This window comes from Erinaceus europaeus, chromosome 10 (assembly GCF_950295315.1).
Source record: "Erinaceus europaeus chromosome 10, mEriEur2.1, whole genome shotgun sequence".
NCBI classification, from domain to species: domain Eukaryota; kingdom Metazoa; phylum Chordata; class Mammalia; order Eulipotyphla; family Erinaceidae; genus Erinaceus; species Erinaceus europaeus.
This window is the reverse complement of record NC_080171.1, coordinates 27,134,933-27,150,759: the sequence shown is the minus strand read 5'-3', so window position 1 is coordinate 27,150,759 and position 15,827 is coordinate 27,134,933. Positions and strand designations below refer to the sequence as shown.

Sequence of the window (15,827 nt, the reverse complement as noted above, 5' to 3'; positions counted from 1 at the left end):
CACACAAGCTCCTCTGCTCCACCCACAGAGGAGATTGCATGGGAGATGGTGTCCAGCGGCATCTGGGCCCTGGTCCAGGAGATGAAGGGCCGTTTCACTTCCAGTCTGGTAAGTGTGAGCCCTCTGCAGGCTGGGCTGCCCAGCCTCCCGCTCACTGACCCAGAGGTGTCTGGGGGACCTGCCTGGACAATACCAGGTGGGGTTTTTAGTGAGTTTTTCTGTCTATCACCCCAAGTCTGTGATGAGGCCAAAATGAGCTGAGTGGGAGGGGTGACCACATGTCTTCACAGAATAATGATTTAACCCTGAGTGAAACCTTCTCTTCCCAGGAGCTGGTGTCCTATGCAGAGGAAGTACTCCAACACATGGAGGCAGCCATGTCCCTTGGATATGAAGATACCGACAGTCATTGGCTTACTTCTGAGGAGGAATCGGCCACCTCACAGGACTCCCTCCTTGCCGGACACTCCTCAGTCCCGTCTCAGGTCCAGATGTCAGAAGTGCTACCAGCAGAAGAGCCACCGTCACTGGGCTAGCGTGCACTTTCTTCTCTCCTTTATAAGTGACAGGGACCCTACGCCTCATGGAGTTGGCGTTTGGGGTTCAAGAATCTGTAGCTACTGTCCCTGGCTCGATGCGGGCAGTGCTTGGACCCAGAAGTCCTTTCTCAAGTTGGTAAAGAAAGTGAGCCCCACACACTCGTTAAGTAAAAATCTGTTTTATGTCCAACAATCTCAGTGGATCTGGACCCTTTTGTACAGTGGTCATGTGGCCTTGGTGACAGCTCACATTTTATTCAGTGCCAGCGGCTGCTCTGCTTCTGCTCTCCCGGGTCTGCAGGAAAGACGAGGCTTTCCCAGCTCAGATGGCCCCACGTCAGCATGGATGCCCTAGATTCCTAAACACAGAGGCACAGAGGCGCTGCTTCTAGGGACAAGAGCTGTACCTCTGTGTGTGTGTGTGTGTGTGTGTGTGTGTGTGTGTGTGTAATCTGAGAACAGAAAACCCTTGCTTTAGAAAGTGTCTCAGTGCAAAGACAGTCACAGAAAGCGCTGGAGGCTGCATGTAGCTGCTGACTGCAGACAGGTGGGTGGGCCAGAAGTTAAAGACCCAGATTGTGATCAAATGCTTCTTAGACCAGTACCTCAGGTCCCCAGGAAGCCTGCTGCCTTGCCCAATGGGGTACAGCCCAGACTTCCTGTCCTGATGGTACAGCAGTCCTGACACCCACCTCCTGGCTGTACCAGAACAGACACCCCAATGCCTTGTCCCCTTTCAGCTCCGTGCTGCCCTACTCCCTCTTCCCCCCAGGGTGGGACATGGTTTCAGAGCACAGAATCAGAGGCCGCTTCTCCTCAGCCGCACACATGCCGCAATGGCCTTGCTGCTGTGATTCTGAAACCATTTTGCCAGCTGCCATTCCAGGGACACTCCGTCAGCTCCAGGGTCCCTGCTAGGCATCTTGGTCATGCAGAGCGATGGCCTGGGGGCGTCTGTCTTGGGCTGTGCTCTCCCACTCCTTCTTGACCATGATGTACAGTCTCATTGCTGCCTGGGCATCCTGAATCTACATGGAACATGGCAATATTGGCCCGGTGTGACAAGTGTGGCCACAGGCCAGTTAGTCCCACAATGACTGAACTCCAGTGCCAGCCAGGTGTATGAAGGGCACAGTGCAAGCAGGCTCACTGGCTGGTCTTGCTGCACTGTGTCCCTCACAGATGAGAAAGGACCCAAAGAAGTGACAGCGAACTCTAGGTAGGCATCTGCCTGTGGCCTGGACTCTGTGGGAGGTATAGGAGTGACAGGAAGAGCCTGGAGGCTCAAGAACTGTCATGGAGGGACACAAAGACCCCAGGGGACTTCACTGTGTGCTGGGGACTTGTCTACAAAGCCACCACATAGTCATTTTCTAGGCTATGTTAAGCAGACATCAAACCAGATTTTAGCCAACACTTTGTGAGTCTGCTTCCCTGTTTCATCTTTCAGGCCTTGCCACATCTGTGTGAGGTGAGCCTGTGGGAGTCAGGCCCAGGGACAGTCATCCGGAACACTCACCGAACAGTGCTCTGCTTGCTGCATCTGGATGCCCAGGATTTTCTCTGCGAGTAGCTTCAGAGACGGCCTCCCACTCTGTGGGGGGGAAAGCACACAGGGCGCTGGGTACGGGACCAGGCAGGGGTCACTGACTGAGCTCCAACACAAGCGACTTTCAGCGTGCCTTCACCAGCCGGCTCAGGAGGGCCAGGGGAAAAGAGTCTGCACCACCTTCCAGCCCCTGACCTTCAGCTTACTTCAGGGGGCACCCTGTCCTGAGCACCTCTGCAGCAGATACCAGGTGGCTCCTTAATAGGGATCAGAAGCAGGGTCTGGGTGGTGGTTGAGTGCACATGCCAAGAAGTACAAGGACCAGGGTTCAGGTCCCCAGTTCCCACCTGCAGGGGGGAAGCTTTGCAAGTGTAAAATAAGTGTTTCTGTCTCTCCCTATTTCCCCCTTAAATTCTATCTCTATTAAATAAATATATATTTATATTTTTAATATTTATTTTACCTTTTGTTGCCCTTGTTTATTATTTTTGCTGTAGTTATTGTTGTTATTTATGTCATTGTTAGATACGACAGAGAGAAATGGAGAGAGGAGGGGAAGACAGAGAGGGGGAGAGAAAGATAGACACCTGCAGACCTGCTTCATCGCCTGTGAAGTGACTTCCCTGCAAGTGGAGAGCCAGGGGCTCGAACCAGGATCCTTACACCGGTCCTTGCATTTTGCGCCACGTGCGCTTAACCCGTTGTGCTACCACCCAACTCCCTCTATTAAATATTAAAAATAAAAAAAGGGGGAGAAGCAAGAAATACATAGATCACAAAACAAAAGCTATGAGCATAGAATCACAGCCTGTAAGTACCTTCACTTGTGTCTTGAAAGGCTTGTACTTCTGTGTGTCCCGAATCTGTTTTTTGGGGTGATCTAGAAATAGTACCTGGAAGAAAGAATATAGAGATGTTTATTTTCATTTTAATATTTAGTGGGGGTGTGTCCCTTCCTATAGTACACCTCAGTACTTAAGATACATAAATAAGAAAGGGTACAGATGTGTCTTGAACTCCAAAGAGAATGATCACACTAGTGACCTAGGAGATGGTGCAGTGAAAAAGCATGAGGTCCTGAGTTTGATCCCAGGGGCCAGGCAGTGGTGCACACATTACAGTTACGTGCACACATCAGTGTGCAGGACCCTGGTTCAAGCCCCTGGTCCTCACCTGCAGAGGAAAAGCTTCACAAGTGGTGAAACAAGGTTGCAGATGTTTGTCTCTCTCTCTCTCTCTCCTCCCTCCTCAATTTTGCTTTGTCTCTCTCTAATAATAATAAAAATTTTATACATGTACTAACAAGTGTATTTACTGTAAACCATTAATCCCCCAATTAAAAGAAAATCACATTAGAGACAGAGCCCAACAGAGTAACCACATGGACAGAGACTCTGAAACCTGGAGCAGGCCAGCCACCAGCTATCGGCTTAAGTCCTGCATTCTGGGCTGGTAGCACAGTCAAGAATAATGACAAATGTTAATGCCATCTCATGACCATGGGCATCAGGAGAGATCTGGACAGAGTCACCAGGGACAAGGGAGCTCTAGGCAGCAGCAGATCTAAAAGGGCAGCCTCTGTGGTGAGAACACACACCATACAATGCACTTCAGTAGGTGGGGGGCCTACTGTGAGTATATACTAGTTCAGAATTGATTATTTTTTGTGTGGTGCTGGGGATCAGACCCAGAGCCTCACATATGCAAGGCATGTGCTCTTCTGTTGAGTTATGCACCTGCCCACCTGCCTCCCCCCAACCCCCCGTTTGTTTGAAATGCTACTAGGATCAGCACATGGCAGTCCCTGAAATTGCTGATGATCTATGGAATGCTGTTCATGAAGTCCCAGAAATGGATTATCTGAGCGCACCCACTGTGCTCGGCACGAGTAGCATAAAGATGGGGAGATCAGTCAGCCAAGACTGCCTGGTGGCTGAGGGCCGCCCCAGGTGGCAGGGATCTTAGTACAGGGCTTGCGCCTAGCTCTGCCATGCTGACTCTACACAACCTCACCCTTACCCTCACAAAACCTCATTTGTCATCTAAAAGACGAGCAAAAACACCTGAGACACCCTTAAAGAATGAAAGGAGACAGGTTTTGAGTGGCTCCCGGAACATGTAAGAACCCAGTCATGGTTCCGACATTACTTCAAGTAAAAATGCCACCCCTGCAGGTGTGTAGAGAGGGCATGAAGAGCTGGCACCTTTAAGTCATTATGCAGTGCATGTCCCACCAGAATTCGTCCCTTCAGCATGTCAGCCACCTCCTTCTGAACCACCTCCAACTTCTCTCCTGAAAAGCAAAACCCGACATGCAAAATCATAGTTGAGAGAACTAGGTCCTGCCTTTGGTCAAGACTTAAGACAACAGTCAGGCTCTTTCGCTGTACCTGGCACACAGGCCAGGGCTGAGTTGCCTCACTACCACCAGAAGGCTCCAGGCAGGGTGTGGGGCAGGAGGGGGTGGATCTACACTCAGCCCATCAGAGCAAACTCCCAGCCCATAGGAATATGGTCCCAAATGGGTACTTGGTGTTTGTGGCCACTTAGCCAAGCAGTTCTGATGTGAATCTAGTAAGAAATCTTGTTTTGTCTTCTCGTTCCCACAGTAGGGGAGAACTGTTATGAGAGACCCAACTGTTCTCACAGCAGACACCTTAAGGGGTCAGCTTTTTGGCCCTTCCCCAGGACCAGGAAGGGACTAAGGGGGGCTGACAGGTGAGGCTAGAAACCGAGGCCAGGTAGGGCTGCATGTTCAAAGGAGCCAAGGGGCACAGGATCTCTCCTTCTTGGATGCTTTTTGCTCGCCCTGCTTCTACCTCCCCCAGGGTCAGTCTGCTGAGTGTATCTGGAGTTGGTCACATACTGTCTCCAACTCATTTGCTTGTTTCTATCCCCACGGCTCTACTGGCTGTGCTCCAGGGGGAACCTGCACACCAGTCCAACTTCCATGAGTCCCAACCTCCCCATGGCTTCACACGGTGCTCACAAGGGTCATGGGAACACAACCAGCTCCCACCTGCCTTCCCTAATCTCCATGCCCATATCTTGGGCTCAACTATGAGGTCACAACTGTGACCATGCTCTTGGATTACTGATCCAAGAATATGGTCTCAGGGTCAAGTGGTGAGGGACACTAAGTGAAGACAAATATGGGCCCAAGGGCCACCTGACAGTCACCCATGGATGCCGAGAACCACCAGGACTTGCCACAAGGAACAATCCAGGGCAGAAAAGGGAAGATGCTGGGGCCCGGCTGGGATGACCCACCCTGCCCGAGGTGCTCCGGCCGGATCCCGCTGACTGCCGTCCTGTAGTCCGTCACGGGCTGGGTGGGCTTGACATACTTGTCGTACAAGCACTTCCCAAACTGGTTCACGATGGACACTCGGGCTGCGATGCTCTCTTCCCCATTGGGGCCCACACCCACCATCTCGCAGTCCATGGCGAGGGCTCGCGTCAGGCTGCAGGGAGCCACAGGTTTGGTCACCAACATGGTGGATGCGCTCCCATGACTGCAGGACTCAGAGGGCTGTCTTTCTCAAGACCCCCACCCACATGGCCCCCACCTTCAGCATACCCGCCGAAGGCTTGCTCCTTCACCAGAGACACACGGTTCCCACTCTGGCCCAGGCGCTTCTTTGCTATCTGGGCTGCCTCTGGGCCAATGGCTGCTTCGATGTCCACGGGGTCAACATCATCAAACCAGATGTCATCTCTGAAAGGCAGAGGCAGGCAGGCTGATGGGATGGCTGTGCCAGTGAAGGCTGTGTGGCCTCAGTCTGCTGCCCTGAGATACTGAAAGCCTCTATATATTCCTGCAATCGCCTCTTCTGAATTGAAAAATACACCCAGTATCTGAAATATAGGCGCTACAGATGAATACAGATGTAAAATTGATACCTGAAACTCATCTGCTGCCCAGCACAATGACCACAGTTAAAAAAAAAAAGTTCATTTAAATTTGTTATCAGCATGAGGTCCTAAGTTCAATTCCCAGCAGCACATGTACCAGAGTGATGTCTAGTTCTTTCTCTCTCTCTTCCTTTCTTATGAATAAATACATAAAAAAATTCTTAAAAAATTTTTTGCTTGTTATCTATATAAGACATTTTGAAAACAGATCAAAGGGCTCAGGCAGTAACGAACCTGGTTAAACACATATAGCATAATGTGTATGAACCCAGGTTCGAGCCCCCGCTCTCCACCTGCATGGGGAAAGCTTTACAAGTTACGAAGCAGGCCTGTAGGTATCTTTCTCTTCCCTCTCTATCTTCTCTCCCCTCTCAGTTTCTCTCTGTCATATCAAGTATAATAGAAATGAAAAGAAAAAAAGAAAAAAAAAAAACAGGGGCCAGGTGGTGATGCACCAGGTTAAATGCACATAGTATGAAGTGCAAGGACCCCAGTTTGAGTACCTGCCCACCTGCAGGGTGTCACTTCAAAATTGCTGAAAGCAGGACTGCAGGTGTCTCTGTGTCTCACTTCCTCTCTTATCTTCCCCATCCGTCTCAATTTCTCTCTATCTTATCCAGTAAAATGGAAAAAAAAATGGCCTCCAGGAGTACTGGATTCATAGTGTAGGCACTGAGCCACAGCAATAACCCTGGAGGCAAAAAATAAAATAAAATAAAATGCTACCAGCAGTGATAGATTCATACTGCCAGTACCGAGACCTAGTGATAACCCTGGTGGCAAAAAAACAACAAAAAACCAAACAACAACAACAAAAAACAAACAAACAAACAAAAAACCCCTCATCAACAGTGACAATAAGAGAGAAACACATTAGACCCACTAGTTACAAAGATGTCCTTTGTGCTTAGAGGCCCATCCATGCAGGGGGCACACATTCCTGCCTGGTGAATTCCAGCTTTGGGCTTCGGCCTTAATGCCATTTCCTCAGAAATCCCCTGATCCTGGTGAGTGGTCAAGCTCCTCTGGCATTTGCTCAGTAGACTTCTTCCTCTCAGATTAATCCTGACCACACTCAGGAATCCTGAATTGATTTTCAGGTCAAGATCTGTCTCCCCTAGGTAACCCAAATCTCTGGGGGATGGAGGGTGGAGTGTCACATGGGTGCTATTTGCAAAGTGCCTGGCATTGAAAGCACTGTGACCTGCAGCATATGTCACCAATACCTATGTCCAGCTGAATCTCTCTGTTGACTACTGATTCCTGGTTCCCATCAAGGAAACAAACAGGGTTTGGTGGACAACCACCAGGCTCTGACGCCTCATATCCTCAGGTACCACAATGACTGTATTTAAAACCAAGTTCAGGCTATCTAGGCAACTGGTTCTAAACAATCTAACAAGCAATATGTGGGCATCCATTTTAAATTCAGATCTTTCTAGTTTTGGCATTCATTTAGTCCATAAATGTTTACTGGGAGCTACTAAGTGCTGAGCTCTCTCTATTCTAGGTTCTGCCTCCACCCCAGTGGAGAGAAATACTAAAGAACACACTGCATTAGGTCTGTGGGAGGAGCCACTAACCTTGACTTCCTGAAGGAGACAGGTCTTTACTGTCATTTGTTCTCATGGTGGCAGAGGCCATGCCAGTCCCCATGCTACGCATACTTGGGCAGGGATGCCAGGACTTACTCAGTGGGTGCGGCTGGAGCCAGGGCTACAGATGTCTCCTTAGTTTTCTGCTTCTTACGCTTTACATCTCCTGGTTGCCAAGGAACATCTCCATTTAGTCTTTTCTTAGCTCCTTTCTGGTCTTTTGCTCTGCCAGCTTTGGTGGGAGGTACTGGGGGGGTCTTGCACGGGAGAGGTCCTGAAGGAACAATACCCCCATTGGCCCCGTGGTCTGTTCTTTCTCGACTCTTCTCATCTCTTTTTGATTTAGCTGATGCCTCTTTTCTGTTTTGTTGAGTAATTTTGGGCTGCTTTTTAGAATCCATCTGAGGCTTTTCTGGGGTCTGGGATTTTTGTTTCAGCAGCTAATGGGATCCAAAATGAAACAGAAGACACATTTTAATCTGGAAACTATTGATAAACACAAGTCATTAAAACATACATGTGGACCACAGAAGAGATCCAAAAGGCAGAGAAACACATGAAAAAATGCTCCAAGTCTCTGACTGTCAGAGAAATGCAAATCAAGACAACAATGAGATATCACTTCACTCCTGTGAGAATGTCATACATCAGAAAAGATAACAGCAGCAAATGCTGGAGAAGGGTGTGGGGTCAAAGGAACCCTCCTACACTGCTGGTGTGAATGTCAATTGGTCCAACCTCTGTGGAGAACAGTCTGGAGAACTCTCAGAAGGCTAGAAATGGACCTACAATTCCTCTCCTGGGGATATATCCTAAGGAACCCAACACATCCATCCAAAAAGATCTGTGTACACATATGTTCTTGGCAGCACAATCTGTAATAGCCAAAACCTGGAAGCAACCCAGGTGTCCAACAACAGATGAGTGGCTGAGCAAGTTGTGGTATATATACACAGTGGAATACTACTCAGCTGTAAAAAATGGTGACTTCACCGTTTTCAGCCGATCTTGGATGGACCTTGAAAAATTCATGTTATGTGAAATAAGTCAGAAACAGAAGGATGAATATGGGATGGTCTCACTCTCAGGCAGAAGTTGAAAAACAAGATCAGAAATGAAAACACAAGTAGAACCTGAAATGTAATTGGCATATCGCACCAAAGTAAAAGACTCTGGGGTGGGTGGGTAGGGAGAATACAGGTCCATAAAGGATGATAAATGACACAGTGGGGGTTGTATTGTTGTGTGGAAAACTGGGAAATGTTATGCATGCAAACTATTGTATTTACTGTTGAATGTAAAACATTAATTCCCCAATAAATAAATAAATTTAAAAAAATTACAATATTAATGTAAAACATTAATTCCCAAATAAATAAATAATAATAAAAAAACATACATGTGGGAGTCGGGCGGTAGAGCAGCGGGTTAAGTGCACGTGACACGAAGTGCAAGGACTGACAAGAGGATCCCGGTTCGAGCCCCCGGCTCCCCACCTGCAGGAAGTGGCTTCCCAAGCAGTGAAGCAGGCCTGAAGGTGTCTGTCTTTCTCTTCCCTTTCTATCTTCCTCTCCTCTCTCTGTCCTATCTAACAACGACAACATCAATAACAATAATAATAACTACAACAATGAAAAATAACAAGGGCAACAAAAGGGAAAATAAATTAAAAAAAAAACAAAAACGTGTGTATAGAACTCACACCTATATCTACTTCCTAACTATATCACTGAAATTCATTTTGATTTTTCAGACAACTTTTCCTTTAAAATGTTTTTATTTATTAACCATAAGAGACAAAGAAAAGAGAGGGACAGAGAGTGGTGCGAGAGTGCATGCGCATACACAAGTCTGGTACACGTGGCACCAGCGATTGACTCGGGAACCTCAAGGCTGCAAGCCTAGTGCTTTACCAGGTTAGCTATTTCCCCAGGCAACTGGAACTCATTCTCCAAAATGACTTGGCAAAAGCTCTTTTCATTTTCTGAGCTCATCATTTGTGTTGAAATAATTCTCTTTGCTTATCTCATTACAGGGACAATTACACACCCACTTCCTCACGCCTACAAAAAATCCAAACCCTACATCATTAAGAGGAACTGGATAGAGATTATTGTACTTTGAGTCTAAGCAGATTGCTCCCGTATTTATAGTTTACAGTTTATGTCAGGGTTACTAACAGTTTGTGTTAGTTATTACAGTTTATTCTTCATGTTAAGAGTTCAGGAGCTCACAGCTTAGGTCAACATGCAGAGTTCGCTATTGCTCTCAGGGTCTCGGGAGGAAAGGGTACCTTGAAATAAAGTTTTTGTCAAATTGGAGGTGGCAGAAGAATTGCTGGCAGTCACACTTTGTTCTCATGAGAAACTGCCTGGATGAAGTCTTTCAGTGTCCCCCTCTTTGAGCTCAAATCCCCAACATAGGTGAGGATAAGTTGAGTTCTGCAGACCTGGTTCTATGATATTTATTTGCTTATAGGATGTGGGGGATGGAACTCGGGGCCTCAAACATGCAACCTGTGCACTCTACCTACTGAGCTACATTCTTATCCCCCTTCATAAAATTCAAACAGTCAGATGCTTTACTTTCTTGAATGAACTGGAGAAGACTCAAGTGTCTGTCCGTCTGTCTCCCTACCCCCAGCAGAAGAGAAAGGCTGTTGCTCACAGAGGAGGCACAGAGCAGCCTGTTTGTCAAAACTGGAAAATGACTATGACTCTACTCCCTAAGATACTGGGCTGTATTAAGAGGCCCAGGTGGGATGCATTGGATCGACCTTCTCGTGGTGCATCCCGTGAGTACCCATTTATTGGGGAAACTGACGATCCTTCCTAGCCGACTGAATCCACATGGATCCCAGTCACTTTCAAAGCCAGCAACAAGCAGACATCAGGCTCAACCTGACGCTGTTGACTGGCTACGGAAGAAGGGCAAACGCTAGAAGAAGAGGCCCAGGAAGCTCTCTTCTATTCTCTCTCTCACTGAGGCTCCATTAACAAACTCCAGGAATTCTAGAAGAGACCACGATGGCCAGCTTCTAGCAAAGTGCAAATATCAAGCTCGAATAGGTGAATTTGTATCCAGACTGTCATTTGCTAGTTGTGACCTTGGGCCAAATTCCGTAAAAAGACTGTGCGATCCCCTTCAGCTAGAAATTAGCGAGAAGACAGATTAGTGCAAGTGAAGCACCTGTGCAGCGCTGGCCCTGTGTGGGTGCAAAGCTGCTTTTGCGAAGCAACTTGGGTAGTCCGGGAGGTGGCGCAGTGATAAAGCTTTGGACTCTGAAGCATGAGGTCCCTGAGTTCGATCCCGGGCAGCACATGTGCCAGAGTGATGTCTGGTTCTTTCTCTCTCCTCCTATCTTTCTCATAAATAAATAAAATCTTTAAACAAAAAAAAAAAAAAAAAGGAGAGAGAGAGACGGAGGGAGGGAGGGAGGGAGGGAGAGAGAGAGAGAGAGAGAGAGAGAGACAAGGCACTTGGTGTGGGATTCCCCTTTCTGGCTGCCCGGCTGCCATCGAGAATAATGGAATAATGTACTGAGCTGCCAGGGCCCATTTCCCCCTGTGCAAGTGGGGCTGCTAGGGGGTCCAGCTCACTGCCTGTCGGGGGGCTCGGGGGAGACAGGCATGATGCAGTGTTTTGGGTTCAGGTGCTCAGAGGCGGACACATGTCATCAGTCATCAAGACAGCTCTGATGTGTGGCAGGGACGATCACCAGCAGCTCCTATTCTCCACTAGCCCCTGACCTCCCTTAGACCACGGTCCGCTTTTCGGGGTTCAGGCAACAGCTCCCCCCGCCCCCCTGCCCCTCTTACCTCTTGCAGCGCCTTCCAGTTACGGGAAAAATCTTCCGGGGCTTTAGGTGGTGGCCCGACGACCAGCCCAGGGTGTTGCCCCGGCTTCCTGCCGGCGTCCCGTGCTCCGATTTTCCAGAACCTCTTCTTGTTTTTCTTTCGCGTCTGTTCCCTGCGCGACTTGGCTCCGGGCTTCGGCTCCTGTGTTGCCATCACTCCCCAGGTGCAGCCGGTCGCCCACGCCTCTAACCTGGAAGTTGAACTGGCACGCTGGTGCACGTGCTGCTCAAGCCCCCGGAAGTGCTCTTCTCTTCCGGACCGGAGGAAAGCCAAACCTTGTCAATCGGGTTCCGTGAGCGGTAACCTGGCCTTTCAGGGAAAAGGGGGCGCTGCCCTTGCGAGCGAGCGGCGTCAAGGCATGACCCTTGGCGGTCTGGGTGACCCCTGAATGTCGCCGGAATCTGGGCGCGAGCGGGAAATGGGCAGAAGATTCTGGGGGACAGAGCCCCACCCTACTAGGGAAAGAGAGAGGCAGACTGGGAGTATGGACCGACCAGTCAACGTCCATGTTCAGCGGGGAAGCAATTACAGAAGCCAGACCTTCTACCTTCTGCAACCTACAAGGACCCTGGGTCCATACTCCCAGAGGGCTAGAGAATGGGAAAGCTATCAGGGGAGGGGGTGGGATATGGAGATTTGGCGGTGGGAATTGTGTGGAGTTGTACCCCTCCTACCCTATGGTTTTGTTAATTAATCCTTTCTTAAATAAAAAAATAAAAAAATAAAAAAGATTCTGGGGAGGGGCTGGGAAACTGAGCCCTCCCTTGCGCAGTCTGGATTCCCGGGGCTACAGCACTTCTGCGAGATGATCTGGGAGAGGAGACTTTGCAGTGAAACTGGGACGCGCTCTGGCAGGCACATTCCTCGAAGAAAAAGGAAAAACAACTAAAAAGTTGTGCAGCGCCACAAAACCCCGCGGACAGTCAAAGTGATTCTGAGAAACTCAGAGGCACCACACTCTCAGGCTTCAAACTGCAAAATACTAGTCATTAAAACATTACAGGGCGAAATAGCATAGTGGTTTTGCAAAAGGATTCCCATGCCCAAGGCTCGAGGCCTCGGGTTTAATCAGAAGCCAGGCCTTTGTTACAAAACCAAAAATAAAACGAAACAGTATGGCATTGGAATAGAAACCCACACCCTGACCAGTGTGGGACCAAATAAAAAATAGAGGACCCAGATAAAGAATAGAGGGCCCAAAATAAACCCCACACATGTATAGATATCTAACATGCAACAAAGGAGTCAAAACTATTAAGTAGAGAACAAGTGGCATTAGAAAAACTGGACAGATACTTGTAAAAAAATTAAACTTAAGTAGTCAGTTAGTACCATATTAGAAAAGTTAAAGTAGTTTTGAGCAGGGGTAGGGAATGTCTGACCTGTGGTCTGGTCTTGCTTCAGCAACCCCAGACGGGAGTTGAAATTCAGTAAGTCTAGGCACTTTTTTCCACAGCAATACCAAAAGCTATTAAAAAAAACTTAATATTATTTATTGGGGCTGGGTGGTGGTGCACCTGGTTGAGTGCACCCATTACAGTGTGCAAGGACCTGGATTCAAAACCCCAACCTCCACAGTTGGGGGAGGGGGAGGAGTGGCTTGAATAGTAAGTCAGCATTGCAGATCTCTATCTCTCTCAATCTCCCCCTTCCTTCTTCTCAATTTCTGTTTCTAGACAAACTATATAAATAACTAATAAAATATTTATTAGGGGCCAGGTGGTGGCGTACCTGGTTGAGCGCACATGTTACAATGTGCAAGGACCCACGTTCAAGCCCCTGGTCCCCACCTGCAGGGGGAAAGCTTTGGTGAAGTAGGGCTGCAGGTGTCTCTCTGCCTCTCTCCCTCCCTCTCTCTCTCTCCTCCTTTTGATTTTGGGCTATCTCTATCCAATAAATGAATACAGATTTAAAAAAGATCTTCTGGTATTTAAAAAATATACTTATTACAATTTTTGATACTAGAGTTATTGCTCAGTGCCTGGATGATGAATCCACTGTTCACAATGGCCATTTCCCTCCTTTCTTTTATTTTATTTGATAGGACAGAGAGAATGGGGGGGTGACAGAAAAAAGAGGAAGAGAGACACCTGCAGCACTGCTTCACCACCCATGACACTTCCTCCTCTACAGGTGGAGAACAGGGACTTGAAAACAGGTCCTTGCACATGGCAACATGGTCACTCAGCTGGGTGCAACACTGCTCAGTCCCCTCTCATATATTTTGTAAATATTTTAAAAATATTTACTTATTCCCTTTTGTTGCCATTGATGTTTTTTTGTTGTAGTTATTGTTGTTATTGATGTTGTTGTTAGATAGGACAAAGAGAAATGGAGAGAGAAAGGGAAGATAGAGAGGGGGAGAGAAAGATAGACACCTGCAGGGAGTCAGGCGGTAGCACAGCAGGTTAAGTGTATGTGGTGCCAAGCACAAGGACTAGCTCAAGAATCCCGGTTCGAGCCCCTGGATCCCCACCTGCAGGGGATTTGCTTCACAGGTGGTGAAGCAGGTCTGCAGGTGTCTATCTTTCTCCCGCCCCCCCCCCCGTCTTCCCCTCCTCTCTCCATTTCTCTATCCACCAACAACGACATCAGTAACAACAACAACAACAATAACTACAACAATAAAACTATAAGAGCAACAAAAGGGAATGAATAAATAAATATTAAAAAAAAGAATTCAAAAAAAAAAAGACATCTGCAGACCTGTTTCACTGCTTGTGAAGTGACTCCTCTGCAGGTGGGGAGCCGGACGCTTGAACTGGGATCCTGACGTCGGTCCTTGTGCTTTGTACCACCTACCCTTAACCAGCTACGCTACCTACCGCCTGACTCCCCTCTCATATTTTTTTTTAAATGACTTTGTGATGGCACAAGAGCTTTGGTGATGGGAGCTGGGAGTCACGCACAGCTATATGTGAAAACTATACACCTGGTATATTACTATAAATGATGTTGTGAGTCAAGCGGTAGCGCAGCGGGCTAAGCACACGTGGCGTGAAGCGCAAGGACCGGCATAAGGAACCTGGTTCGAGCCCGTGGCTCTCCACTTGCAGGGGTGTCATTTCACAGGTTGTGAAGCAGGTCTGCAGGTGTCTATCTTCCTCTTCCCCTCTCTGTCTTCCCCTCCACTCCCCATTTCTCTTTGTCCTATCCAACAACGACAACATCAATAACAACAACAATAATAACTACAAGGGCAACAAAAGGGAATACATAAATAAATATTTTCAAAAAATAAGTGATGTTAAATTAAAAACAAAAAAAGGGAGGGAGACCAGGTGTCTAAATAGGAATGGCACAGGAACATGCATGAAGGAGCAAGCTAGTGCGAGACCCCGAGTCTAAACTGGCTGAAGAGGGAGTAAGAACAAGAGGGTGATCACAGAGGTGATCACAGATCCTGGAAAACAGGATTTTGTGTCATTTGGGGAGCGAGCAGGTAGCCTGAAGCTAGCATTGTGTAGGGTGCAGTCTTCTGGGAGAGCTAGCCCCTGACTCTAGTTCCTGTGAACCCACATCTCTAGGTGCTGCTACATCCTGGGGCTCCTTCCTGCAACATGGGCTGTTCAGCCAGCTCTACTGCAAGGCTGCAGGATGGGGTGGGGGATGATCAGAACTCAGGACCACCTCAGTACAGGACCCAGGTTGCAGCTGGAGCAGCCTGTGGCCCTCTCCCCCACCCACCCCAGCTCTGGGAGGAAGCTGTCAGATAAACAGTCTGTCATTCTGCCCGCCCACCACCCGGGAGTTCCCTCACATTCCACACCAGATTGCCAGAAACCAGACTGCAGGCCTTCTGGAAAGACAGTGAGAATGGGGGAGCTTCACCACCTGGGAAAATGCCTGCAGGGGATCTCCACTTCTGCCTTCTTTCTCCTGGGCTGTTGGGGATTCCTCAGGGTCTCACAGGTAGGTGAATTTGGGGCTAGCCCCCAGGGAGAGAGTGCACTTCCTTACTACTACTACTACTAATTTTGTCTTCAGGGTTACCACTAGGGCTCGGTGTTGGCTCTATGAATCCACTGCTCATGGTGCCATTTTTTTTTCTATTTTTATTGGATAGAACAGAGATAAATTGAGAGAGATGGGGGAGATAGATAGATAGATAGATACACCTGCAGATTTGCTTTGCAGCTTGTGAAATGTCCTCCCTGCAGGTCGGGAGCCGGGGTTTCAAACCTGGGTCCTTGTGCTTAGTACTATGTGCAATTAACCAGATGCGCCATGGCCCAACTCCCCTCCTAACTACTATTGAGGTTGCGAGGTGGGGAGAGGAATCTGAGCTTGGGGTTTCAGGAGAAGATATGTACTTACTGAGAGAAGCTAAGAGACTCAGTATCACCTGCCTGTCTGAGAAGGGCAGGCACTA

The 15,827-nt window shown here is 48.2% G+C and overlaps 3 protein-coding genes across 6 annotated transcripts in view; 2 read left to right on the top strand and 1 right to left on the bottom strand.

Annotated features, from left to right (window-relative positions):
• Nucleotides 1–737, top strand: part of STKLD1 (serine/threonine kinase like domain containing 1) — a 37,739-nt gene extending 37,002 nt beyond the window's left edge. The window contains exons 18-19 of the mRNA XM_060199358.1: nt 29–108; nt 330–737. Coding sequence (XP_060055341.1) covers nt 29–108; nt 330–536 — 287 coding nt within the window. The 3' untranslated portion in view covers nt 537–737. The remainder of the gene's footprint in view (nt 1–28; nt 109–329) is intronic.
• On the bottom strand, nt 703–11,653 carry REXO4 (REX4 homolog, 3'-5' exonuclease). The gene is made up of 8 exons (XM_016187415.2): nt 11,417–11,653; nt 7,695–8,038; nt 5,669–5,806; nt 5,359–5,552; nt 4,293–4,381; nt 2,907–2,981; nt 2,059–2,133; nt 703–1,567 (listed from the first exon to the last, which is right to left on the bottom strand). The coding sequence occupies exons 1-8, from the start codon at nt 11,606–11,608 to the stop codon at nt 1,454–1,456; spliced, it is 1,221 nt and encodes a 406-aa protein (XP_016042901.1). The 5' UTR covers nt 11,609–11,653; the 3' UTR covers nt 703–1,453.
• A 73-nt stretch (nt 11,654–11,726) lies between these two features.
• The window catches only part of ADAMTS13 (ADAM metallopeptidase with thrombospondin type 1 motif 13), a 45,491-nt gene continuing 41,390 nt past the window's right edge, over nt 11,727–15,827 (top strand). For 2 of the 4 annotated variants that reach the window (XM_016187412.2, XM_016187414.2), the window contains exon 1: nt 15,021–15,367. In XM_016187412.2, the coding sequence (XP_016042898.1) occupies nt 15,298–15,367 (70 nt within the window). In that variant the 5' untranslated portion in view covers nt 15,021–15,297. Of the gene's footprint in view, nt 11,755–15,016; nt 15,368–15,827 lie in introns of those variants that run through there. The other 2 variants (XM_060199357.1, XM_060199356.1) reach the window with 2 other exon arrangements.

Excerpts from the sequence above, each read along its gene's own strand:
- REXO4 (XM_016187415.2), bottom strand. The coding sequence starts at position 11,608 with ATGGCAACACAGGAGCCGAAGCCCGGAGCCAAGTCGCGCAGGGAACAG. Across the intron at positions 5,807-7,694 it reads GCTCCAGCCGCACCCACTGA|AGATGACATCTGGTTTGATG; the intron begins GTAAGTCCTGGC and ends TCTGCCTTTCAG. Across the intron at positions 1,568-2,058 it reads AGCAAGCAGAGCACTGTTCG|ATTCAGGATGCCCAGGCAGC; the intron begins GTGAGTGTTCCG and ends TGTTCCATGTAG.